Below are 23,296 nucleotides of genomic sequence, written 5' to 3'. Positions count from 1 at the left end.
ATTCGCTTTTCGTCGCATGCCGTTTGACCTCTGCAATGTGCCAAGCACGTTCCAGAGGTGCATGATGGCGATCTTTTCAGATTATCTCGAGGACTCAGTAGAAATATTTATGGAAGACTTATCCGTTTATGGGAACACTTATGAAGTTTGCCTAGCCAATCTAGAAAAAATTCTGAAAAGATGTGAAGAGACGAACTTGGTACTCAACTGGGAAAAATGTCACTTCATGGTGACAAAGGTTATAGTGTTGGGACACAAGGTCTCTTGAGAAGGGTTGGAGGTGGACAAAGCAAAGATTGATGCAATTGAAAAGCTTCCACCTCCAACCAACGTGAAGGTAGTGCGAAGCTTCTTGGGGCATGCTGGATCTACAGACGATTCATTAAAGACTTTTATAAGATAGCAAGACCATTGAGTGTGTTACTAGAGGCAGGGTGAAAGTTTGAATTTGACAATAATTGCCTCAATGGATTTCAAATTTTAAAGGATGCGTTGATTGACGCACCCGTCTTAATTGCGCCGGATTGGACACTGTTGTTCGAAATCATATGCGACGCAAGTAGATATGCGATGGGAGCCGCACTAGCACAAAAGAAGAAAACAATTTTGCAGCCCATCACATATGCGAGTAAAACTCTGAAGCCTGCTCAAATTAATTATACCACCACTGAAAAAGAGCTCCTGGCTGTGATTTTTGCGTTGGAAAAATTTCGGGCATACTTGTTAGGAACCAAGGTACTCATTCATACTGATCACTCGGCAATCAAATATTTAATGACAAAGAGGGATGAAAAGCCGAGATTTATCAGATGGGTTCTCCTCCTTCAAGAGTTTGATATCGAGATAATTGATCAAAAAGGGATGGAGAATCAAGTTGCATATCACTTGTCCAGACTGGAAAATCCCGAGGTTGACCGCAATGAATCTGAAGTGAGTGTTGTGTTTCGGATGAGTAGCTATTTCGTGTAGAAAAACTGCCCTAGTATGCAGACATCGTTAATTATTTGGTCTGTGAAAAATTTCCTGAAGATTACACCTACCATCAACGGAAGAAGCTCAAGAATGAATGCAGACACTACTATTGGGATGAGCCGAATCTATATAAAAGAGGTGCAGACCAAATCATTCGATTATGCGTACCAGACGCTGCTCAAAACCACATATTATCGCAGTGCTACGATTTGCCATATGGAGGGAAATTTGGAAGACAACGTACTACAGCAAAAGTTTTGCAAAGTGGATTCTTCTGGCCTTCGTTATGAAGGATGTTGCTGACTACACAATGAAATGTGATCGGTGTCAGTGCACTGGCAACATTTCATGGAAGAACGCAATGCTGATGAATACTATCTTGAAGCTGGAACTATTCGACGTATGGGGAATTGATTTCATGTGACCATTCTCTCCTTCAAATGGTAAGCACCATATTTTATTAGTCGTTGACTATGTCTCCAAGTGGTTAGAGGCAATTGAATGCGCCGCAAGTGATGCAGCAGTAGTCTTCCAGTTCCTGAAGAAAAATATTTTCACGCATTTTGGCACTCTCAATGCCATCATAAGTGATAAAGGATCACACTTTGTCAACCACAGTATAAAGGAGCTGTTGCGCAAGTACAACATCCTCCACAATGTGGCCACCGCATACCATCCGCAAACAAATGGCCAACCTGAGGTGTCCAATCGTGAAATTAAATTGATACTCGAGAAAGCTAAAGTCTCATTGGTCCAGACCATTCATAATTCAAAAAGTACTTCCGCATTGCACGGTGGAATTATCAAATGACGACGGTACTGTTGTGACATAAAATGCGATGATACCATAAACTTGATGACATAAAAATGGATGCTTCTATTTTAAGCATATGGATAAATATGAATATGAACAAATAAAATTTATCTTCTTATGTCATACAACGCATGGATGATTGCGATGATATGCGATACTACTTCTAGATGTATGCGTTATTAATTAATGTTCTTGTTGTATGTTGTGCATTGTCACAAGTTTCCTTGTGTTGGAACAAAGTATAATTCTACCATAAGTTTCTCGGTGTGATCCGAGGTCGAACACAGGGATTGTTTTAGGTTGATTGTGTTATGTTAGTGATATATGCGACCGAGGGTTTTTCAATTTAATAAAAGTGTGGTTTTTACATGCGATAAAGTAAATTGTGCAGTAAAGTAAAGATAAGCGATAAAATGCGATAATAAAGGAAATTGTGATAAAAGTAAAGTACGATAAAATAAACCTAAGCTATGATGATACAAGATACAGGTTACATGATACAAGATACCGAGGTTGAGACTGACTGTGAAGAATATACAAAGATCGTGTTATGCGGTGGCAAGGCTTATGTGTAAAGCAGAAAGAGAAATGATAATTAATATAAACATCACAAGTTCCTTAATTGCGTTAAAGATATAAGTACGGTTCCGCTTTCCCTTGGCGTACACCTCTCGGTGATCGGCCATGTTTCCCACATTTATGTGGTGAAACAGGGACGAGTGTAGTGAACGCAAGGTTGCTTCCATCTCTGGAAGTAATTCTTGCTTTAGTTAACGCATTCTTCTAACCTTCTCTTGATCGATCAGAATGGCATCTTCACTTCTGCTCTCGCATGTGAAGATGCCGTCTAGCATACTTTAGCTAAACATGTTTATCTCTTTAGCACATATTAAGTTATTTGTTTAATTCATATTAATCACCACGGGATTAAGAAAACATCGTGGAGAAAGCGATTAATGGAGGAACAGAAATAGACAGAAATGTAGAAATGAAAGTGACCATGACATTTAATTATAAAATCAAGCGCCTGATACATGGTTGTGAATGATTTAGACTAAGAAGATGAAATACAATTGATGAATAAGAGTTAGAAACAGATACAGAAGAGTGCCAATGTCTTGACACTGATCTGGATGGAGAGATTGCTTGCTGGCGTAGATGGAGTGAATGGAAGGATGAGCTTCCCTCTCAAGCTTGCTCAACCGGTAAAATTGATCTAGGTACAGAGCTTCACGGTGGGGATTTGGAATGATTCGCCCTGAGACTCACCTCTCACCTTGTCTCTTTTCTTCCCGGATCTTTTCCGATCAACACTCAGATCAGCCTCTCTCTCAATAGCCTCGTATCAATTATCCCCCTAAACAAGTATATCTTCAGTGAATTTTTTTAGGGTATTTATAGATGAAAGCTTTGACTCTCTGACTTGTGGTCCCCACTTTATTGTTATGAAAATTCCGAAAAGGAATAAATATTCCTTCTGTTATGCAATCAGTCCATCGAAAATGCACAACGATTAGTTGTACACGTGTCAAAATCCTTCGTGATTGCGTTGCTCATTTGCATCTTTCGATCGTATGCTCGCATGCGGTGTTGTTTTTATTATGGCATGCGGTTGAAGTTCAGCTCTGGATCGATTGTCGCATGCGTTGTTATTGCGTTGATCGTCTATTCATTCCTGAATGATGGACGCAATGCGATGTAGATGCATTAATCTTTTTCTCTTGAGCCATGAATGCATACGGTGACTTGATTTCCTACAAAACAGACTTGAAATATTCTTTTCTACCATCGCAATGGTGTTAGTAGGTGTATTAACGACAATTTAGAATTATTGTATTTCTTAACCAATTTCCACACAATTGATGCAACTTTCCTCTCTTTTAACTGCAATATCTAAATAAATCATTATAAATAACTTGTATTTCAAGATATTGCGGCCAAAAGAGAAGGAATATGCGTCCATTGTATGAAAATTAGCTTAGAAATACAATAAATATAAATTATCGCAATTACACCCACTAACATCGTCAAGACGGTAAAAGAGGATATTTTTACTCTGTTTTGTAGGAAACCAAGTCACCAATTGCGATCAAGGCTCAACGGGAAATTGAACAACGCATCTCTGTCACATTGCGCTCATCAAACCACAATGAAAAGACGATTAACACAATGACGGCGCAATGCAACAGTCGATCCCGAGCTGAATTTCAACCGCATGCGGTAATAAAAAACAACACCGCTTGCAAGTACCCGATCGAAAGATGCAGCTGAGGGATGCAAATGCGGAGGATTGGGACACGTGTACAACTAATCGTTGTGCAGATTTGACGGTCTGATTGCATAACAGAAAGAATATTTATTCCTCCATCTTCGGAATTTCCATAATAAGAAGTGGGGTCCATAAGCCAAGAGTAAAAGCTTTTCACCAATAAATACCCCCATAGAATTCAGAGAAGATATTTGACACGGGGATACTAAATATGGGTATAATTGATACGAGGGCTAATTGATGCTAGATTATTGAGAGAAAGACTGAGTTGAGTACTAATCAGAAGAAATCCGAGAAGAGAAGAGACAAGACCGAGAGGTGAGTCTCAGTACGAATCTGCCAGATCCCCACCGTGAAGCTTTGTGCTTAGATCCCTACTACCGGTTGAGTAAGCCTAAGAGGGAAGCTCATCCATCTGTTCACTCCATCCACGCCGGCAAGCAAATCTGCATCCAGATCGGCGCTAAGACGTTGGCGCTTATTTGTATTTGTTTCTAACTCTATTCATCAATTTTATTTCATCTTCTTAATCTCTTCATTCACAAATCATGTATCGGATGCTAAATAGTTTTATTGAATGTCTCGATCATTTCCATTTCCATTTCTCTGTCTATTTTCGTTCTTCCATTAATCGTTTTCTCCATGAAGTTTTCTTAATAACTTGGTAATTAATATTGATTAAACGAGTAACTTAATCTGTGCTAAAGAGATAAATGCATTTGGCTAAGGCATGCTAGACGACATCTTCACCTGTGAGAGCAGAAGTAAAGATGTCATTCTGATCTGTTGAGAGAAGGTTAGAAGAATGCGTTAACTAAAGTGAGTAGTACTTCCAGAGATGGAAGCAACCTTGCATTCATTACGTTCGTCCCTGTTTCACCACAGAGATGTGGGAATGCGACCGATCACTGAGAGGTGTACACTAAGGGAAAGGCAGAACTGTATTTATGCCTTTAACACAATTAAGGAACTTGCGCTGTTTATATTAGTTATCTTTTCTGTTTCTGCTTCATACATAAGACTTGTCACGATCTTTGTATAATCTTCACAGCTAGCCTTGACCTCAGTATCTTGTATCATGAAACCTGTATCTTGTATCATCTTAGCTTAGGTTTACTTTATCGCAATTTATCTTATTATCGCATCTTTACCGTTTTACTTTACTTTATCGCATGTTTAATTAATTGTACACAAAACTCTTTTATTAATTTGAAAAAACCCCTGGTCGCATATATCACAAACATAACGCAATAACCTCAAACAGTCCCTGTGTTCAACCTCGGATCACACCGAGAAACTTGCAGTGAAATTATACTTGGTTTCAACGCAAGAAAACTTGTGACAATGCACAACATACTACAAGAACATTCGTTAATAACACATATCTAGAAGTAGTATCACATATCATCTCATAAAATCTATGTCATCAAGTTTATGGCATGGACTTGCATCATAGTGTAAAATCTGTGTTACAAGTTTATGGCGTCATTGCCGGGGATTAGTTAACAATTTATTGTTTGAGTGTGTTTGTGGTATTTTGTAGGACAGGTCTCTTTGTACTTGCTGTTCAACAGAAGAGCAGTCTGACGGCTTAGGAGTGCTGGAGTGATCCATAAATTCTAAGTGGACCCAGAGATCAAGTGTATTATTTGTGTTACAAGCACATTAGGGCTAAATTAAGTGGTGAAGAAGCATGGCTAATAATAACGAGGCTCTCCCAGGGAATCAAAGGGAAATGGGCCAGCGCAAGGCTCCATATTTATTGCTGCTGATTATGACGTCCCAATGAGAGACTATAAAGTGCCGGATTTCTATAACTTCTCACCAGGAATCGCAAGACAAACGAATGAGAAGAATGTAAACGTTGAAATAAAACCAATTATGCTGCAGATGATTCAGAATATGGGTCAATTTAGAGGATTACAAGGAGAAGACCCACATACGCATTTGACGAATTTTGTAGACATGTGCAGCGTATTCTCCATGCCTGATGTGTCTCAAGAAAGACAGGTTATATATTTTCCCATACACACTGCGGGATGAAGCAAAGAGGCAGGCTCAGTCATTAGAGTCAAATGAGATTAAATCATGGGAACAGTTGGTTGATAGGTTCATGAACAGGTTCTTCCCTCCAGCCATCAACGCAAGAAGATGGAGGGATGGCTGAATTTCGAGCAAAAGGGTTATGAAACCTTGAGCACCACATGGGTGCGATTCCGATAGTTAGTGAAGAGTTGTTCGCATATCAAGATTCCAAATAGTATTCTGATGGAAACCTTTTACGATGGTTTAGACCAATCAACGCAAGAAGTTGCCGATGCCTCCGTAGAAGGAGGATTAATGAATAGATCATATACGGAAGCAAAGAATATCTTGGATCACATCTCGCGACATTATGATGAGTAGATTGATACCGGGCTTGAGGTAAGAGGTCAAGAGCAAGAAAGAGTAGAAAGTGCCAATGTGTCAACTAATACAATCAGCGCACTGGTCGATCAAATGACCACAATGACCTCACTCCTCCAGACGGTGGCTAACCAACAGAGACCTCTCTCTCGATTATCAGCGCAAGTTAATGCGGTGACTCACATGGCCATAATGATTTACGTCCAATGTGGAGAGGGACATCCAGTAGAAGTCTACACATGGAATCAACAACCCGTACATTCCGTCTACGATGAATCGGTTGGCAACATCTACAACCCTTGTTGGTGGGATCACCCAACTTCAAGTTGGGACGGGAATCACAACAAGGGGGGCCATAATTTCTATCATAACAGTTATCAAGTTGATAGAGGCAACCCTTCGGTTTTCATTATTCCGGACTGTAACCCAGGTAATTCTCAAGGTATACCACTGTAATGTTGAAGTTATGCTATATGATGCACGCACTGTTCAAGCTAATTTATATCCAATAATGCCCTGACTTGACGAAATTCATGCAATACTACTTTTAGATATGCGTTATTCATGGATGTTCTAGTAGTATTCTGTGTGTTGTCACAAGTTTCCTTACGTTGGAACCAAGTATAATTCCATCGCAAGTTTCTCGATGTGATCCGAGGTCGAACATAGCGACTGTTTGAGGTTATTGCATTATGTTTATGATACATGCGACCAGGTTTTTCAATTTAATAAAAGTATTTGTATACAAGAATATAAATTTGCGATAAAGTAAAGGAAAGTAGTAAAAATGCGATAATAAAATAAAGTGCAGTAAACTAACCTAGATGGTACAAGATACAGGCTTCATGATACAAGATACTGAGGTCAAGGTTGGTTGTGAAGATTCTACAAAGGTCATGTAATGTGGCGACAAGTCTTATGTATGAAACATAACAGAAAGATAACTAATATAACCATCGCAAGTTCTTAATTGCGTTGAACTGATAATATGGTTCCGTTTTCCCCTTAGCATACACCTTTCAGTGATCGGCCGCGTTTCCACATGTCTGTGGCGAAACAGAGACGAACGTAATGAACGCAAGGGTGCTTCCTTGTCTGGAAGTACTACTCGCTCTAGTTAACTCATTCTTCTGACCTTCTCTCGATAGATCAGAACGACATCTTTCACTTCTGCTCTCACAGGTGAAAATGTCGTCTACCATGCCTTAGCTAAACGCAATTTATCTCTTTAACAAAGATTAAGTACTCCTTTAATTAATATTAACTACCAGGGGATTAAGAACACATCATGAAGAACGATAAACGGAGGAACGGAAATAGATAGAAAAGTGGTGATGAACGTGATCAAGACATTCAATATATTTATTTAGCGTCTGATACATGATGTGTGAATGCAGAGATAAAGAAGATGAACTATAATGACGAAAAGAGATAAAACAGATACAAATAGTGCCAATGTCTCGGCACCGATTTGGATGGAGATCTGCTTGCTGGATTAGATGGATTAGATGGATGGATGAGCTTCCCTCTCAGGCTTACTCAGTCGATAGCAGGGATCTAAGTAAAAGAGCTTCGCGACGGGGATCTGACAGATGAACACTAAGACTCACCTCTCGATCTTTCCTCTTCTTCTTCCCGGATTTCTTCAGTTTAACACTCAGCTCAGACTTTCTCTCAATATAATAGTAGAAATTAGCCCCGTATCGAGTAACCCCTTTTTCTGTGAATTCTATGGGGTATTTATAGGTGAAGATCTTTGACTCTGGCCTTGTGGTCCCCACTTGTTGTTATGGAAATTTCAAAGATGGAGGGATATTATTCCTTCTGTTATGCAATCAGACCATTGAATCTGCACAACCGTTAGTTGTACACATGTCACAATCCTTCGCTTTTGTGTTGCTCAGCTGCATCTTTCAATCGAATGTTTGCATGCGGTGTTGTTTTTATTACCGCATGCGGTTGAAAGTCAGCTCTGGATCGACTGTCACATTGCGCCGTCATTGTGTTAATCGTCTTTTCAGTGTTGAATGACTGGCGCAATGTGACAGAGATGCGTTGGTCAGTTCTTCTTGAGCCTTGATCGCAAGCGGTGACTTGGTTTCCTGCAAAACATAGTAGAAATCTCCTTTTCTTACATCTTAACAATATTAGTGGGTGTAATTGCAATAATTCATAATTATTGTATTTTTAAGCTAATTTCCATACAATTGGCGCATATTTAATCTCTTTTGGCTGTAATATCTAGATAAGGTTGTACAAATAACTTGTATTTCTACAAGTTATCACACCCCCAAATTTAGATATATGCTTGTCCTCAAGCATATCTTCTACTAAGGTAATAAAGCTCAATTTCTATCCTATATTTCTAAGTCAATTTTGGTTGCTCCGAATGTTATACTTAGGCACATTACTTAACATCGCAATTTCTTTCTATCCTTGCTAATTCTTAACAAGCCCTACTTTATTCTTCTATATAACAAAATTCTGCTCAAAGATGCTTTTCTAGTTTTTTTTCAAAATAGAATGTTTATCTTTTCTTGTCAAAACACTTGATATATCTACATACAATGGTCAAAACTTTTGCATCATTTACTAGAGATAGTTGGTCATGGTTACACTCTTCATTTTGGCTTGCCCCCACGGGTGTCAACGAACATCCAACTACGATTGTGCGCCAATCTCAACTTTAACTCATGATATTCAGAGGAGTTGTCTCTTGCATTTATATGTTTTTTTTTTCTTTATACTCCGTTGATCTTGGAAACCTACCTTCGTTTTGGCTTGCTCCTACGGGTGTCATACGAACATCCAACTACGAGCAGGCTCCTTTCACAACTAGACTCTTATCAGGTTGAGAACATTTTATTTTTCCCTTGCGCTGACATTGGAGTTTTGCATAAAAAGTATTTGCTCAGACCTTCCTCACCCTAAAATTTATAGATGAGCAAGGTCCTCATTGCGTTGTTTGGATAGACTAGACAAACACTTAGAAGAAAATTTTCAAAAAGAAGGTTTGAGCAGAACTTTGAAAGATAAAGAGATAAGGTACTGCTAAACTAAGAATTAACTAAGTGTTAGTCAGAATTTACAAAGTATGGGAAATGTTTCTAAGTATAAACATATATTACATCATAGCAACGCAATGAAGAACACAAAAGTAAAAGATTCAGAACATTGCAAATATTGACAAAGGATGATAAGAAGAAAGGCACAGGCAAAAAGTGGAGTGAATATGTACTCATTGTATTGAATATTAACAAAGTATTCAAATAATTACAAATTAATGCAATAAAATATTGTGTGCCTGTACAAGAATTAAAGAATTGATTAATTTTTTAAATTTGATTTAGATGGGTGCATGCTAACAAGTGGCACCGCGCTCCTAATAACACAAAATATTTTTGCTGAGGAAGGGCAACAACGCATGCACCCCCGCAACAAACCCCTTAACTAACACATTTCTGGAGGATACCTCAACATAGTACATTTAGCTAAGGACAGGCAAAGGACACATACGCGCGCAACACACCCCTCAACGCAATGTATTTGGGTGTAATGGATGCAAAGTGTCTCTTGTTAACTCACAATGTACCCATCATCGCATTTCATATCAGTATTTATTGTTCTTTTCAATTCATCTAAAATGCAAGTCGAAAAGGACTTTGCAGTGTTTAATGCTTCATCAAATCATTCACGAATGGTGCAACTAAATCTAAGGAATAGAAATGCATACGAAAGTATATTGAAAAGGAACGCAGAAAGCATTAAAGACTAATTCTAATAAGCAGTAAATAGCGGCATTTAGAAGGCGATAAAAGAAAATGGGAAAGAAAGCATGTAAACATAGATAGGGATGCTAATTGTCGGATGTTTCAGAATTACCGCAATCGCTTCCCCCGCAAGCGGTTTAATCTTGCTTGCCCAAGTCAATGATGTCCATGCGTCGTTCGAAGTCGTCTCCATAGTAAGGCTTAATCCAATGACCATTGACCTTAAATGCACTGTTCCCATCTAAAGTTGTTAGTTCTACTGCACCGTGAGGAAAGATTGTCTTGATTCGGAATGGCCCAGACCAGCAGGACTTCAAATTTCATGGGAACAACTGCAAACGAGCGTTAAATATAAATACGTGTTGACCTTCGGTGAATGTCCGATCGTTTATGCGGTCGTCATGCCATTTCTTTGTTTTTTCCTTATAGATTTTGGCATTTTCGTAGGTATCCCATCGTTATTCGACCAGCTGATTCAATTACAGCTTCCAAACATTCCCCACACTTGCTAAATCAAACTTCAGCTTTTTACATGCCCATATTGCCTTATGTTCCAACTCGAGCGGCAGATGACAAGCTTTTCCAAAGACCAAGGCATACAGGGACATGCCAATTGGTGTCTTATAGGCAGTCCTATATGCCCACAGTGCTTCATCAAGCTTGGGTGACCAATCCTTCCTAGAAGTATTGACTACCTTCTCCAAGATAGTTTTGATCTCTCTGTTAGAAATTTTCGCCTACCCATTAGTCTGTGGGTGATACGTAGTCGTAACTCGATGGCTTACGTTGAATTTAGTCAACAGGTTGGCAATTATGCGGTTGATAAAGTGAGAGGCCTCATCGCATCCCATATCGAGCAAAAATGTTCTTCTTCGGAAACTTCGCCACTATGGCCGCATCATTCTTGGCACATGCGATGGCCTCAACCCATTTTGATATATAATCAACCGCGACCAGAATATAGTGATGACCTTCGGATTGTGGAAATGGGCCCATGAAGTCAATTCCCCAAACATCAAATAATTCCACTTCTAAGATTGACGTCAATGCCATTTCATTCCTTTTTAACATATTCCCCATTCTCTTGACATCTGTCGCATTGCACAACATGGGCATGAGCATCCTTAAACAATGTTGGCCAGAAGTAGCCACACTGTAGGACCTTTACTGCGGTTCGCTGCCCTCCAAAATGTCCTCTATATGGAGACTCATGAAAAAGCTCTAACATGTGCTTGACTTCGTGCTCAGGAACGCATCGACGTAATATATGATCAGGTCCCTATCGATATAGGAATGGGTCATCCTAGAAATAAAATTTGACATCATGTCTTAGCTTTTTCTTCTGCTGGTAAGTGTAGTCATCTGGTACTTGACCGCATACAATGAAGTTCACTATGTCTGCATACCAGGGAATATTAATGTCTACTGCCATCAGCAGCTTGTCAGGGAATCTTTCCTCGATATCTTTTCCTGTCCCTTGAACCTCGCAATTCTCCAATCCTGATAAATGATTCGTGACTTGGTTCTTGGTGCCCTTCCGATCTTTGATCTCTAGGTCAAACTCTTGCAATAGCAACACCCACCGCATAAGCCTTGGTTTTGCATCCTTCTTTGTCATCAAGTACTTGATCGCAGAGTGATCTGTATACACCACAACGTTTGTTCCGATTAAGTAGTCGGAATTTCTCCAGTGCAAATACCACTGCGAGCATTTCCTTCTCTGTGGTTGTATAGTTTTCCTGTGCATCATTCAATGTTTTACTTGCATAATAAATAGAATGCAATACCTTGTCCTTGCGCTGACTCAAAACTGCACCCACAACATATCTGCTAGCATCGCACATCAACGCAAATGGTTGCGTCCAATCTGGTGCAATCAAAATAGGTGTGGAGATGAGCGCATCTTTCAATGTGTTGAATGCTTTGGTGCATGCGTCATCAAAATTGTATTCTCGGTCAGCTTCCAGTAGTGCACTTAGGGGCCTTGGGATTTGGGAGAAGTTGCGAATAAATCTTCTATAAAACCCAGCGTGTCCCAGAAAGCTCCTAAGTGTCTTTACGTTCACTAGTGGGGGTAACTTAGAAATTGCATCAATCTTTGCCTGATCAACTTCCAAGCCGGCCTTAGAGATTTTGTGACCCAGAACTATTCCTTCTTCCATCATAAAGTGGCATTTTTCCCAGTTCAAAAAAGGATTTGTTGCTACGCATCTCTTCAAGACCATTTCAAGGTTGGATAAACAGGAGTCGTAGTTATTGCCGAAAAATGAGAAATCATCCATGAATACCTTGACTGACTCCTCCAAGTAATCTGAGAATATTGCCATCATGCATCGTTGAAAAGTGCATGGCGCATTACAGAGTCCAAATGGCATACGTCGGAATGCAAACGTACCAAATGGGCACGTTAAGGTTGTCTTGTCTTGGTCCTCCGGTGCTATTACTATCTGGTTGTACCCTGAATACCCATCAAGAAAACAGAAGACTTCATTCCCTGCAAGTCTGTCTAACATCTGATCAATGAACGAGAGTGGGAAATGGTCCTTTTTGGTGGCCAAATTCAGCTTGCAATAATCCATACAAATTCTCCACCCCGTAGTCGTTCTCGTGGGAATTAATTCATTCTTGTCATTAGTGATGATTGTCATCCCTCCTTTCTTTGGAACACACTGCACTGGGCTTACCCAGCTGCTATTAGATATCGGGTAGATGACACCTGCGTCCAGCCACTTTACTATTTCCTTTTTCACGACCACCCTCATGGTAGGGTTCAAGCGACGTTGCCTTTCTACTGATCCAGTCTTTCCTTCCTCCAAATGAATCTCGTGCATACAATATGAGGGGCTGATTTCTCGAATGTCTGCCAAGGTCCATCCTAATGCCTTTGCAATACTCTTTAGGATCTGTATGAGCGCATCTTCTTTTTCCTTACTCAACGATGCGGAAATGATAACCAGTAATGTGTCGTTACTTCCTAAGTAAGCATACTTAAGGTGCACGGGCAATGGCTTTAACTCTAGCACATGTGGATCTTCCAGAGATGGCTTAATGCGTTGTGATGTCCATTTTGATAACTTGAAAGATTCAAAATTTGATTCAATATGAATTGCGGCGCAGTCCTCCTCCAATATTATGCCGATGTCAAAATCTTCTTCCTCCAGCTCCTTCAGAAATTCATGCCAAGGTTCTTCCCACAGTTCCTCAATGTATTGGCAATTTTCCACATCCACTGGGTACTTTAACGCATTGAGTATGTTGAATTTTACTTCCTGATCGTCGACCCTGATGGTCAATTCTCCTTTTTGCACATCGATGAGTGCTTGCCCTATCGCGATAAATGGGTGACCCAAAATGATAAGGATTTCTCTATCCGCTTCGTAATTCAGTATGAAAAAGTCTGCTGGGAAGATAAACTTGTCCACTTGCACGAGAACATCCTCTATCTTGCCCTCAAGAAGTTTTATCGATATATTGGCCAACTATATTGTTATAGTAGTTGGTCTTGCGTTGCCGATATCCAGCTTCTTAAAAATTGATAGGGGCATTAGATTTATGCTTGCCCCTAAATCGCACAGCGCATTTCCGGCAATCTTCCCTGCTATTGTGCAAGGTAATGTAAAACTCCCAGGATCCTTCATTTTAGTGGGGAGATTGTTTTGGAACAGCGCGCTACATTCATATGTTAATGCAACTATTTCATTTTCCCCGATCTTTCTTTTATTTGCAAGAATGTCCTTGAGAAATTTTACATAACTCGACATCTGCTCTAGTTCTTCTATCAAGGGAATATTAATGTGTAGCTGTCGGAGAACGTCCATAAACCTCTGAAATTGCTTGCTATAATATTTCTTCTTCAGCCTAGATGGGAAAGGTGGAAGATCTCGCCGTATTTCCTATTCTCTTGGCTGCTTGTTGAGGTCCGGTGCTTGCTGTGCTTCATTAGCTGGAGGATGTGCTGATTTAGTGTTCATGTCTTGAAAAGCTTCATCTTTTGTAGATGAACTTGCTTCTAAACTGACTGGTCATCATCAACAGTCAAATCGATCGATGTTGTTGTTGCATCTGGTACTGATGACATAGGGGCTGTTGTTTTGCCACTTCTTAATGTCACTGCATGACATTGTTCTTTCCCTAGTGGCTCCTGTGTTTTTGAACTACTATGCTTTGTACCAGGCACTTTCTTCTTTAATTCCCTCGTAAGCTGATTTATCTACTCTTCTAATTCTTTTAGGGTGTCAGCTTGCGATTGTCTCATTGCCTCGTTCTTTTCAATATAATGTTTTAAAGATGTCACCAGAGACGAGGTGCTGCAAGAGGTGTCATATAGGAACGGTTGGTCACAGGGTGGTATACCTTGGGCATTACTTGGGCTACAATCCGAATTAATGATGATCGGAGTGTTGCCTCGATCCCCCTGATAACTATACTGATAGAAACTATGGCTCTCCTGATTGTGATTCCCGTCCCAACCTATAGTTAGGTGATCCCACCAACCAGGGTTATAGATGTTGCAAAATGATTCATCGTAAACGGCATACACAGGTTGTTGATTCCATGGGCAGAACTCTACTGGATGCCCCTCTCTGCATTGGACGCAATTTATTGGGGCCACGTGAGTCAATGCATTAACTTGTGCTGATTCCTGAGAAAGAGTTCTCTGTTGGTTAGTCATTGTCTGGAGAATTGAGGTCATTATAGTCATCTGATCGACCAGTGCGCTCATTGTATCGGTTGACACATCGGCACTTTCTGCTCTTTCTTGCTTCAGACCTCTTACCTCAAGCCCAGTATCAATCCACTCATCAGAATGCTGCGAGATGCGATCCAATATGTTATTTTCCTTCGTATATGACTTGTTCATCAATCCTCCTTCTGCAGAGGCATCGACAACTGCTTGCATTGATTAGTCTAAGCCATTGTAAAATGTTTCCATCAAAATACTATCGGGAATCCTGATATGTGGACAGCTTTTCACTAACTGTCAGAATCACACCCAAGTGGTACTCAAGATTTCGTACCCCTTTTGTTCAAAATTTAGAACATCCCTCTATCTTCTTGCGTTGACTGCTGGAGGAAAGAATCTGTTCATGAACCTATCAACCAACTGCTCCCAACCATTAATCTCAACTGGCTCTAACGCTTGAGCCCACCTCTTTGCCTCATCCCGCAATGTGTATGGGAACATATATAATTTAAGCCCCTCCTGAGTTACACCAGGCATGGAGAATGCGCTGCACATGTCTACAAAATTCGTCAAATGAACGTGTGGGTCTTCTCCTTGTAATCCTCCAAATTGACCCACATTCTGAATCATCTGTAGCATGATAGGTTTTATCTCAAAGCTTACATTCCCCTCAACCAAGGGTCTTGAAATTCTAGGTGAGATCTTATAAAGATCCGGCGCCGCATATTCCCTCATGGGGATGTTATGGTCAACAGCAAGAAAAACTGGATCTTGCGCTGGCAAATTTTCCCTTTGGTCTCCTGCAGGTGCCACATTCTCATCAACATGCTTCTTCGCCAATTAATTTGGCCCTGATGAACTATTGTGCGAATAATACACTTCATCTCAGGGTCAGCTTCGAATTCTGGTTCAGCACCAGTACTCATAAGCCATCAAGCTACTCTCCTCATTGAATAGCCAGTACAATGAGATCTGTCCTGTAAAGTACCACAAACACACTCAAACAATAAACCGTTAACCATTCCCAAACAACTCGCCATAAACTTGTAACATTGAAGTTATGCTATACGATGCACGCACGGTTCAAGCCGATTGATATACAATAATGCCCTGACTTGACTCAATTCATGCAATACTACTTCTAGATATGCGTTATTCATGGATGTTCTAGTAGTATTCTGTGCGTTGTCATAAGTTTCCTTACGTTGGAACCAAGTATAATTCCATCGCAAGTTTCTCGGTGTGATCCGAGGTCGAACACAGGGACTGTTTGAGGTTATTGTGTTATGTTTATGATACATGTGACCAGGTTTTTCAATTTAATAAAAGTATTTGTGTACAAGAATATAAAGTTGCGATAAAGTAAAGGAAAGTAGTAAAAATGGGATAATAAAATAAAACGCAGTAAACCTAAGCTAGATGGTACAAGATACAAGCTTCATGATACAAGATATTGAGGTCAAGGCTGGTTGTGAAGATTCTACAAAGGTCATGTAATGCGGCGACAAGTCTTATGTATGAAACATAACAGAAAGATAACTAATGTAACCATCGCAAGTTCTTAATTGCGTTGAACTGATAATACGGTTCCATTTTCCCCTTAGCATACACCTTTCAGTGATCGGCCGCGTTCCCACTTGTCTGTGGTGAAACAGAGACGAACGTAATGAACGCAAGGTTGATTCCTTGTCTGGAAGTACTACTCGCTCTAGTTAACGCATTCTTTTGACCTTCTCTCGATAGATCAGAACGACATCTTTCACTTCTGCTCTCATAGGTGAAAATGTCGTCTAGCATGCCTTAGCTAAACACAATTTATCTCTTTAACAAAGATTAAGTACTCCTTTAATTCATATTAACTACTAGGGGATTAAGAACACATCATGAAGAAAGCGATAAATGGAGGAACGGAAATAGACAGAAAAGTGGTGATGAAAGCGATCAAGACATTCAATATATTTATTTATCATCTAATACATGGTGTGTAAATGCAGAGATAAAGAAGATGAACTACAATGATGAAAAGAGATAGAACAGATACAAATAGCGCCAACGTCTTGGAACCGATTTGGATGGAGATCTGCTTGTTAGATTGGATGGATTGGACGGATGGATGAGCTTCCCTCTCAGGCTTGCTCAGCCGGCAGTAGGGATCTGAGTGAACGAGCTTCGCAATGGGGATCTGGCAGATGAACACTGAGACTCACCTCTCGGTCTTGCCTCTTCTTCTTCCTGGCTTTCTTTAATTTAACACTCGGCTCAACCTTTCTCTCAATATAATAGCAGTAATTAGCCTCGTCTCGAGTAACCCCTTTTTCTGTGAATTCTATGGGGTATTTATATGTGAAGTTCTTTGACTCCGGCCTTGTGGTCCCCTTTTGTTGTTATGGAAATTCTGAAGATGAAGGGGTATTATTCCTTCAATTATGCAATTAGACCGTCGAATCTGCACAACCGTTAGTTATACACGTGTCACAATCCTCTGCTTTTGCGTTGCACAACTGCATCTTTCGATCGAATGTTTGCATGTAGTATTGTTTTTATTACCGCATGCGGTTAAAAGTCAGCTCTAGATCGACTGTCGCATTGTGCCGCCATTGCATTAATCGTCTTTTCAGTGTTGATTGACGAGCGCAATGTGACAGAGATGCGTTGGTTAGTTCTTCTTGAGCCTTGATCGCAAGCGGTGACTTGGTTTCCTACAAAACAAAGTAGAAATCTCCTTTTCTTCCATCTTAACGATGTTAGTAGGTGTGATTGCGATAATTCATGATTATTGTATTTTTAAGCTAATTTCCATACAATTGGCACATATTTAATCTCTTTTGGCCGCAATTTCTAGATAAGGCAATACAAATAACTTGTATTTCTACAAGTTATCAACCACCCTGTGATCAATCGTTCTTATATGATACCTCTTGCAGCAGCTCGTCTCTGAAGACATCGTGAAAACATTACATTGAAAAGAGCGAGGCAATGAGACAATCGCAAGGTGACTCCCTTAAAGAACTAGAAGAGAAGATATGTCACACCCCGCCCCAGAATACTCTCCGAGCCAGAGAGAGGGCGTGACATTACAACAGTTATCAACCCTTTAGTTGACACTTCTTGCCTAATAACTCTTGTGGAAATAACTCTGATACCAATGAACAAACTCAACAACCAACTGATTAAGTCAAGGTGGAAAACTACAGCGGATTAAGTAGGCCCATCTTTATTTTACAACGATGTAACGTTTATACAACTCCAAGACTTAACTATAAAGTTTAAAACAATAACTGTAAGACCCCGGAAGTGTAACTGTGGCTTGTAGCAGACCTTGACCTTAGTAGCACCCTGGAACTCCTAACCTTTCGCTACCTGAGAAGAAAAACGTGAAATAACGGAATGAGCTTTTACAAAGCTCAGTGAGTGGTAGGCAACTTATAGAGTCTATTCCAACTCATAAATAACAAGCATATCACGAATACGAGGTTACATTCAAACCTCCGCCTCGAGTGAGTCTGTTCTCAAACTTCTATCTACGCGCACGGTAGATAGTAAAACCGATAACTGCTTAGAATGAGTATGTTGTCTACCTATCCACACGGTAGATAGATAACTGTTACTAGCTACAACGCTTACTCTGCGCGTTCCCTCTATCTCCTATGTGTACATAGCTCCCCGCTCATGGGCTCAAAAGCTAGGCTCATCGACCATTTGACCATCCCATACGAGGATCCTTCCACAGGCTCAGGAACTAGACCTCTCGGTCCCCTGACCATCCCGTGAGGTTTTGCTTACGGGCTCAGGCACTAGGTCTATTGACCCCCTGACCATCCCGATCACATAATCTCATTCTCAAGCTAGATACTCATTCACAACCTAAGTATATACAGTTTACTCTAAAATATATGCTTTAAGACTTGAAAGAAAGTACCACTCACCTTGGTCGTTTAGGAACTTTTCACTCTAGAAGTTCCTTGGTCTTTTCGGGCTCCTCCTTTGAACCCTAAATTTAGGATTTAAATTTAATCTCAAACTAATCATATTTCTAGGCTTTACCTCGAGTTACTTCCTTCTACAAATACGCTCTAAAATGTCTCAGGAAGCTTACCATAAAATCTTAGCTCAGAATTCCTCATGGTTTGGCCGGAATCATCAAAACATCAAGACTGGCTTGGCTTACCCGATAGCTCGACCCCTCTGTCTTTTCCTCATTCTCCAGCCCGATTCCTCGAAGCTTCTTCTCTGGAAGCCCCATTCTATAAACTAGACACTTAGAGCTTTCATATGGCTTTGGAATCACTCCAAACTCACGATTAAATTGGGATATCTCCTCGTTCCAAGTTGATGCGTCCTTCTCACCCTCACTGTCCAAATGCGTCCACTTATGACTAACGCATGGATTTGGCTCCAACGCATGGTTTGCTCCACTCTCCCTCTCCTTTCACGTATTTCTGAATTTGTGATTTGAAAATTAAGTCTCAAGGCTCTATTTATAGGCGTCCAGACTTCCTCCAGTGTTGACACCACATACTTGGCTGCATGGCAAAGTGTCTACTCCTCCCTTCATCAACGCAATCTTGCATCATCTTGGCCCAAGGTGTCTTCTCCACATGCGTCCACCTCAATTTCTTAGCCCTTAAGAATTTCTCTCAAGAAGACACAAACAGTTGCGCTAACATATCAATGCAGCGCACTATTTTAAAACAATATCCCCACTAAAATGAAGGACCCTGGAGTTTTACATTGCCCTTCACAATAGGAAGGAAGATGGTCGGCAACGCGTTGTGTGATTTAGGGGCAAGCATAAATTTAATGCCCTTGTCGATTTTTAAGAAGTTGGATATAGGCAACGCAAGATCGACCACGATCACATTACAGTTGGCCGATAGATCAATAAAGCATCATGAGGTCAAGATAGAGGATGTACTCATGCAAGTGGACAAGTTTATCTTTCTGACAGATTTTGTCATATTGGATTACGAAGCTGACAGAGAAGTCCCTATCATCTTGGGTTGCCCATTTCTCGCAACAGGGCGAGCACTGATCGATGTGCAAAAAGGGGAATTGACCATCAGGGTCGACGATCAGGAATTAAAATTCAACGTGTTCAATGCGTTGAAGTACCCAGGTGACATGGAAAACAACCAATATATTGAGGAACTGCGGGAAGAATATTGGCATGAACCCCTGAAGGAGCTGGAGGAAGAAGATCTTGAAATCAGTGCAATATTAGAAGAGGACTGCACCGTAATTCATATTGAATCAAATTTTGAACCACTCAAGATATCTAAATAGACATCACAATGCATTAAGCCATCTTTGGAAGAACTACCTGTGCTAGAGTTAAAGATGTTGCCCGTGCACCTTAAGTATGCTTACTTAGGAAGTAACAAACGTTATCGGTTATCATTTCCGCATCGCTGAGTAAGGAGAAAGAAGAGACACTCATACAGATCCTAAGAAATAACGCAAAGGCCTTAGGATGGACCTTGGCGGACATTCGAGGAATCAGTCCCTTGTATTGTATGCACAAGATTCATCTGGGAGAAGGAAAGACAACATCGGTAGAAAGGTAACGCCGCTTAAACCCGACTATGAGGGAGGTCATAAAGAAGGAAATAGTGAAGGGGCTGGATGCAGAAGTCATCTACCCGATATCTGATAGCAGCTGGGTGAGCCCAATGCAATGTGGTCCAAAGAAAGGGGGGATGACAGTTGTCACTAATGACAAGAACGAATTAATTCCCACAAGAACGACTACGGGGTGGAAAAATTGCATGGATTATTGCAAGTTAAACTTGGCCACTAAAAAGGACCACTTTCCACTCCCATTCATTGATCAGATGCTAGACAAACTTGTGGGGAATGAATTTTTCTATTTTCCTGACGGCTATTCAGGGTACAATCAAATTGCAATTGCACCAGAAGATCAAGATAAGACAACATTCACGTGCCCATTTGGTATGTTTGCATTCCGACGCATGCCATTTGGACTCTGCAATGCGCTAGGCACTTTCCAACGATGCATGATNATTCACGTGCCCATTTGGTATGTTTGCATTCCGACGCATGCCATTTGGACTCTGCAATGCGCTAGGCACTTTCCAACGATGCATGATGGAAATATTCTCAGATTACTTAGAGGAGTCAGTCGAGGTATTCATGGAAGATTTTTCAGTTTTTGGCAACAATTATGACTCCTGTTTATCTAACCTAGAAAAGGTCTTGAAGAGATGCATGGCAACAAATCTTGTTTTTAACTGGGGAAAATGCCACTTTATGGTGGAAAAAGATATAGCTCTGGGTCACAAAATCTCTAAAGTAGGATTGGAAGTTGATCAGGCAAAAATTGACGCAATTTCTAAGTTACCCCCACCAGTGAACGTGAAAACACTTAGAAGCTTTCTGGGACACGCTGGGTTTTATAGAAGATTTATTCGCAACTTCTCCCAAATCGCAACCTCAAAGTGCGCTCCTTGAAGCTGGCTGAGAATATAATTTTGATGATGCGTGCACCAAAGCATTCAACACAGACTGGACGCAACCATTTGCATTGATGTGCGACGCTAGCGGGTATGCTGTGGGCGCAGTATTAAGTCAGCGCAAGGACAAGGTATTGCATCCTATTTATTATGTGAGTAAAACATTGAATGATGTGAAGGAGAACTATACAACCACAGAGAAGGAAATGCTCGCAGTAGTATTTGCACTGGAAAAATTCCGACAATATTTAATCGGAACAAACGTTGTAGTGTATATGGATCACTTTATGATCAAGTATTTGATGACAAAGAAGAATGCAAAACCAAGGTTTACACGGTAGGTGTTGCTATTGCAAGAGTTTGACCTAGAGATCAAAGACCGGAAGGGAACCGAGAACCAAGTCACAGATCATTTGTCAAGATTGGAGAATTGCGAGGTTCAAGGTAAAGCAAAAGATATTGAAGAAAGATTCCCTGATGTGTTGCTGATGTCAGTAGGCATTAATGTTACTTGGCATGCGGACATCGTGAATTTCATTGTTTGTGGTCAAATACCAGATGACTATACTTACCAGTAGACGAAAAAGCTAAGACATGATGTCAAATTTTATTTCTAGGATGACCCATTCCTATATCGACTTGGTCCTAATCATATATTACGTCAATACGTTCCTGAGCACGAAGTCAAGCACATTCTGGAGATGTGTCATGAGTCCCCTTATGGAGGACACTTTGGGGGGCAACAGATTGCCGCAAAGGTTCTACAGTGTGGCTATTTCTGGCCAACACTTATCAAGGATGCCCAAGCCCATGTTGTGCAATGCAACAGATGTAAGAGAACGGGGAATATGTCAAAGAGAAATGAAATGCCATTGACATCAATCTTAGAAGTGGAATTATTTGATGTTTGGTGATTTGACTTCATGGGCCAATTTCCACCATCAGAAGGTCATCACTATATCCTGGTTGCGGTTGATTATGTATCAAAATGGGTTGAGGCTATCGCATGTGCCAAGAATGATGCGGCCACACGGGCGAAGTTTCTTAAGAAGAATATTTTTGCTCGATATGGGATGCCACGGGCCTTAACGATGAGGGCTCTCACTTTATCAACCGCATAATCACCAACCTGTTGACTAAATTTAACGTCAGCCATCGAGTTGCAACTGCTTATCACCCATAGACTAATGGACAGTAGAGATTTCTAACCGAGAGATCAAAAATATCCTGGAGAAGGTAGTCAATACTTCCAGGAAGGATTGGTCACCCAAGCTTGATGAAGCACTGTGGGCATACAAGACTACCTATAAAACACCAATTGGCATGTCCCCGTATGCCCTGGTCTTAAGCTTGTCATCTTCCGCTCAAGTTGGAACATAAGGCGATGTGGGCATGCAAGAAGCTAAACTTTGATTTAACAAGTGTGGGGAAAGTTCAGAAGCTACAATTGAATCAGTTGGTCGAATGCTGAAGGGATGCCTATGAAAATGCCAAAAAGTGGCATGATGACCGCATAAATGACTGGACATTCACCGAAGGTCAACAGGTAGCGGTTGTTCCAAGGAAAGTTGAAATCTCGCTGGTCTGGGCCATTCAAAATCAAGACTATCTTTCCTTACGGCGCAATGGAACTTACAACTTTAGACGGGAACAACACGTTTAAAGTCAATAGTCAATGGATTAAACCATACTACGAAGGCGACTTTGAGTGACGCATGGATACCATTGACTTGGGCAAGCAGGATTAAACAACATGCGGGGGAAGCGATTGTGGTAATTTTGAGAACCTTTCAATCAGCATCCCTATTTATGTTTACGTGCTTTCTTTACAGTTTTCTTTTACTACTTTCTAAATCTCGTTATTTACTACTTTTTAGGAGTAGCATTTAATGCTTTATGTAATTCTCTTCA

General features: G+C 40.6%; 1 protein-coding gene across 1 annotated transcript; it reads right to left on the bottom strand.

Moving 5' to 3' along the window:
* Positions 1 to 11,068: 11,068 nt before the first annotated feature.
* On the bottom strand, positions 11,069 to 15,131 carry LOC120067452. The gene is given in 4 exon segments (XM_039019011.1): positions 11,069 to 11,322; positions 11,606 to 11,907; positions 11,909 to 13,556; positions 14,585 to 15,131. Coding segments are annotated over 4 exon segments (2,751 nt in total).
* Positions 15,132 to 23,296: the final 8,165 nt, after the last annotated feature.

The sequence above is a fragment of the Benincasa hispida genome, chromosome 12 (assembly GCF_009727055.1).
Source record: "Benincasa hispida cultivar B227 chromosome 12, ASM972705v1, whole genome shotgun sequence".
Classification (NCBI taxonomy): domain Eukaryota; kingdom Viridiplantae; phylum Streptophyta; class Magnoliopsida; order Cucurbitales; family Cucurbitaceae; genus Benincasa; species Benincasa hispida.
Note: the sequence above shows the minus strand (reverse complement) of the source record. Positions and strands in the feature narration are given on the sequence as shown.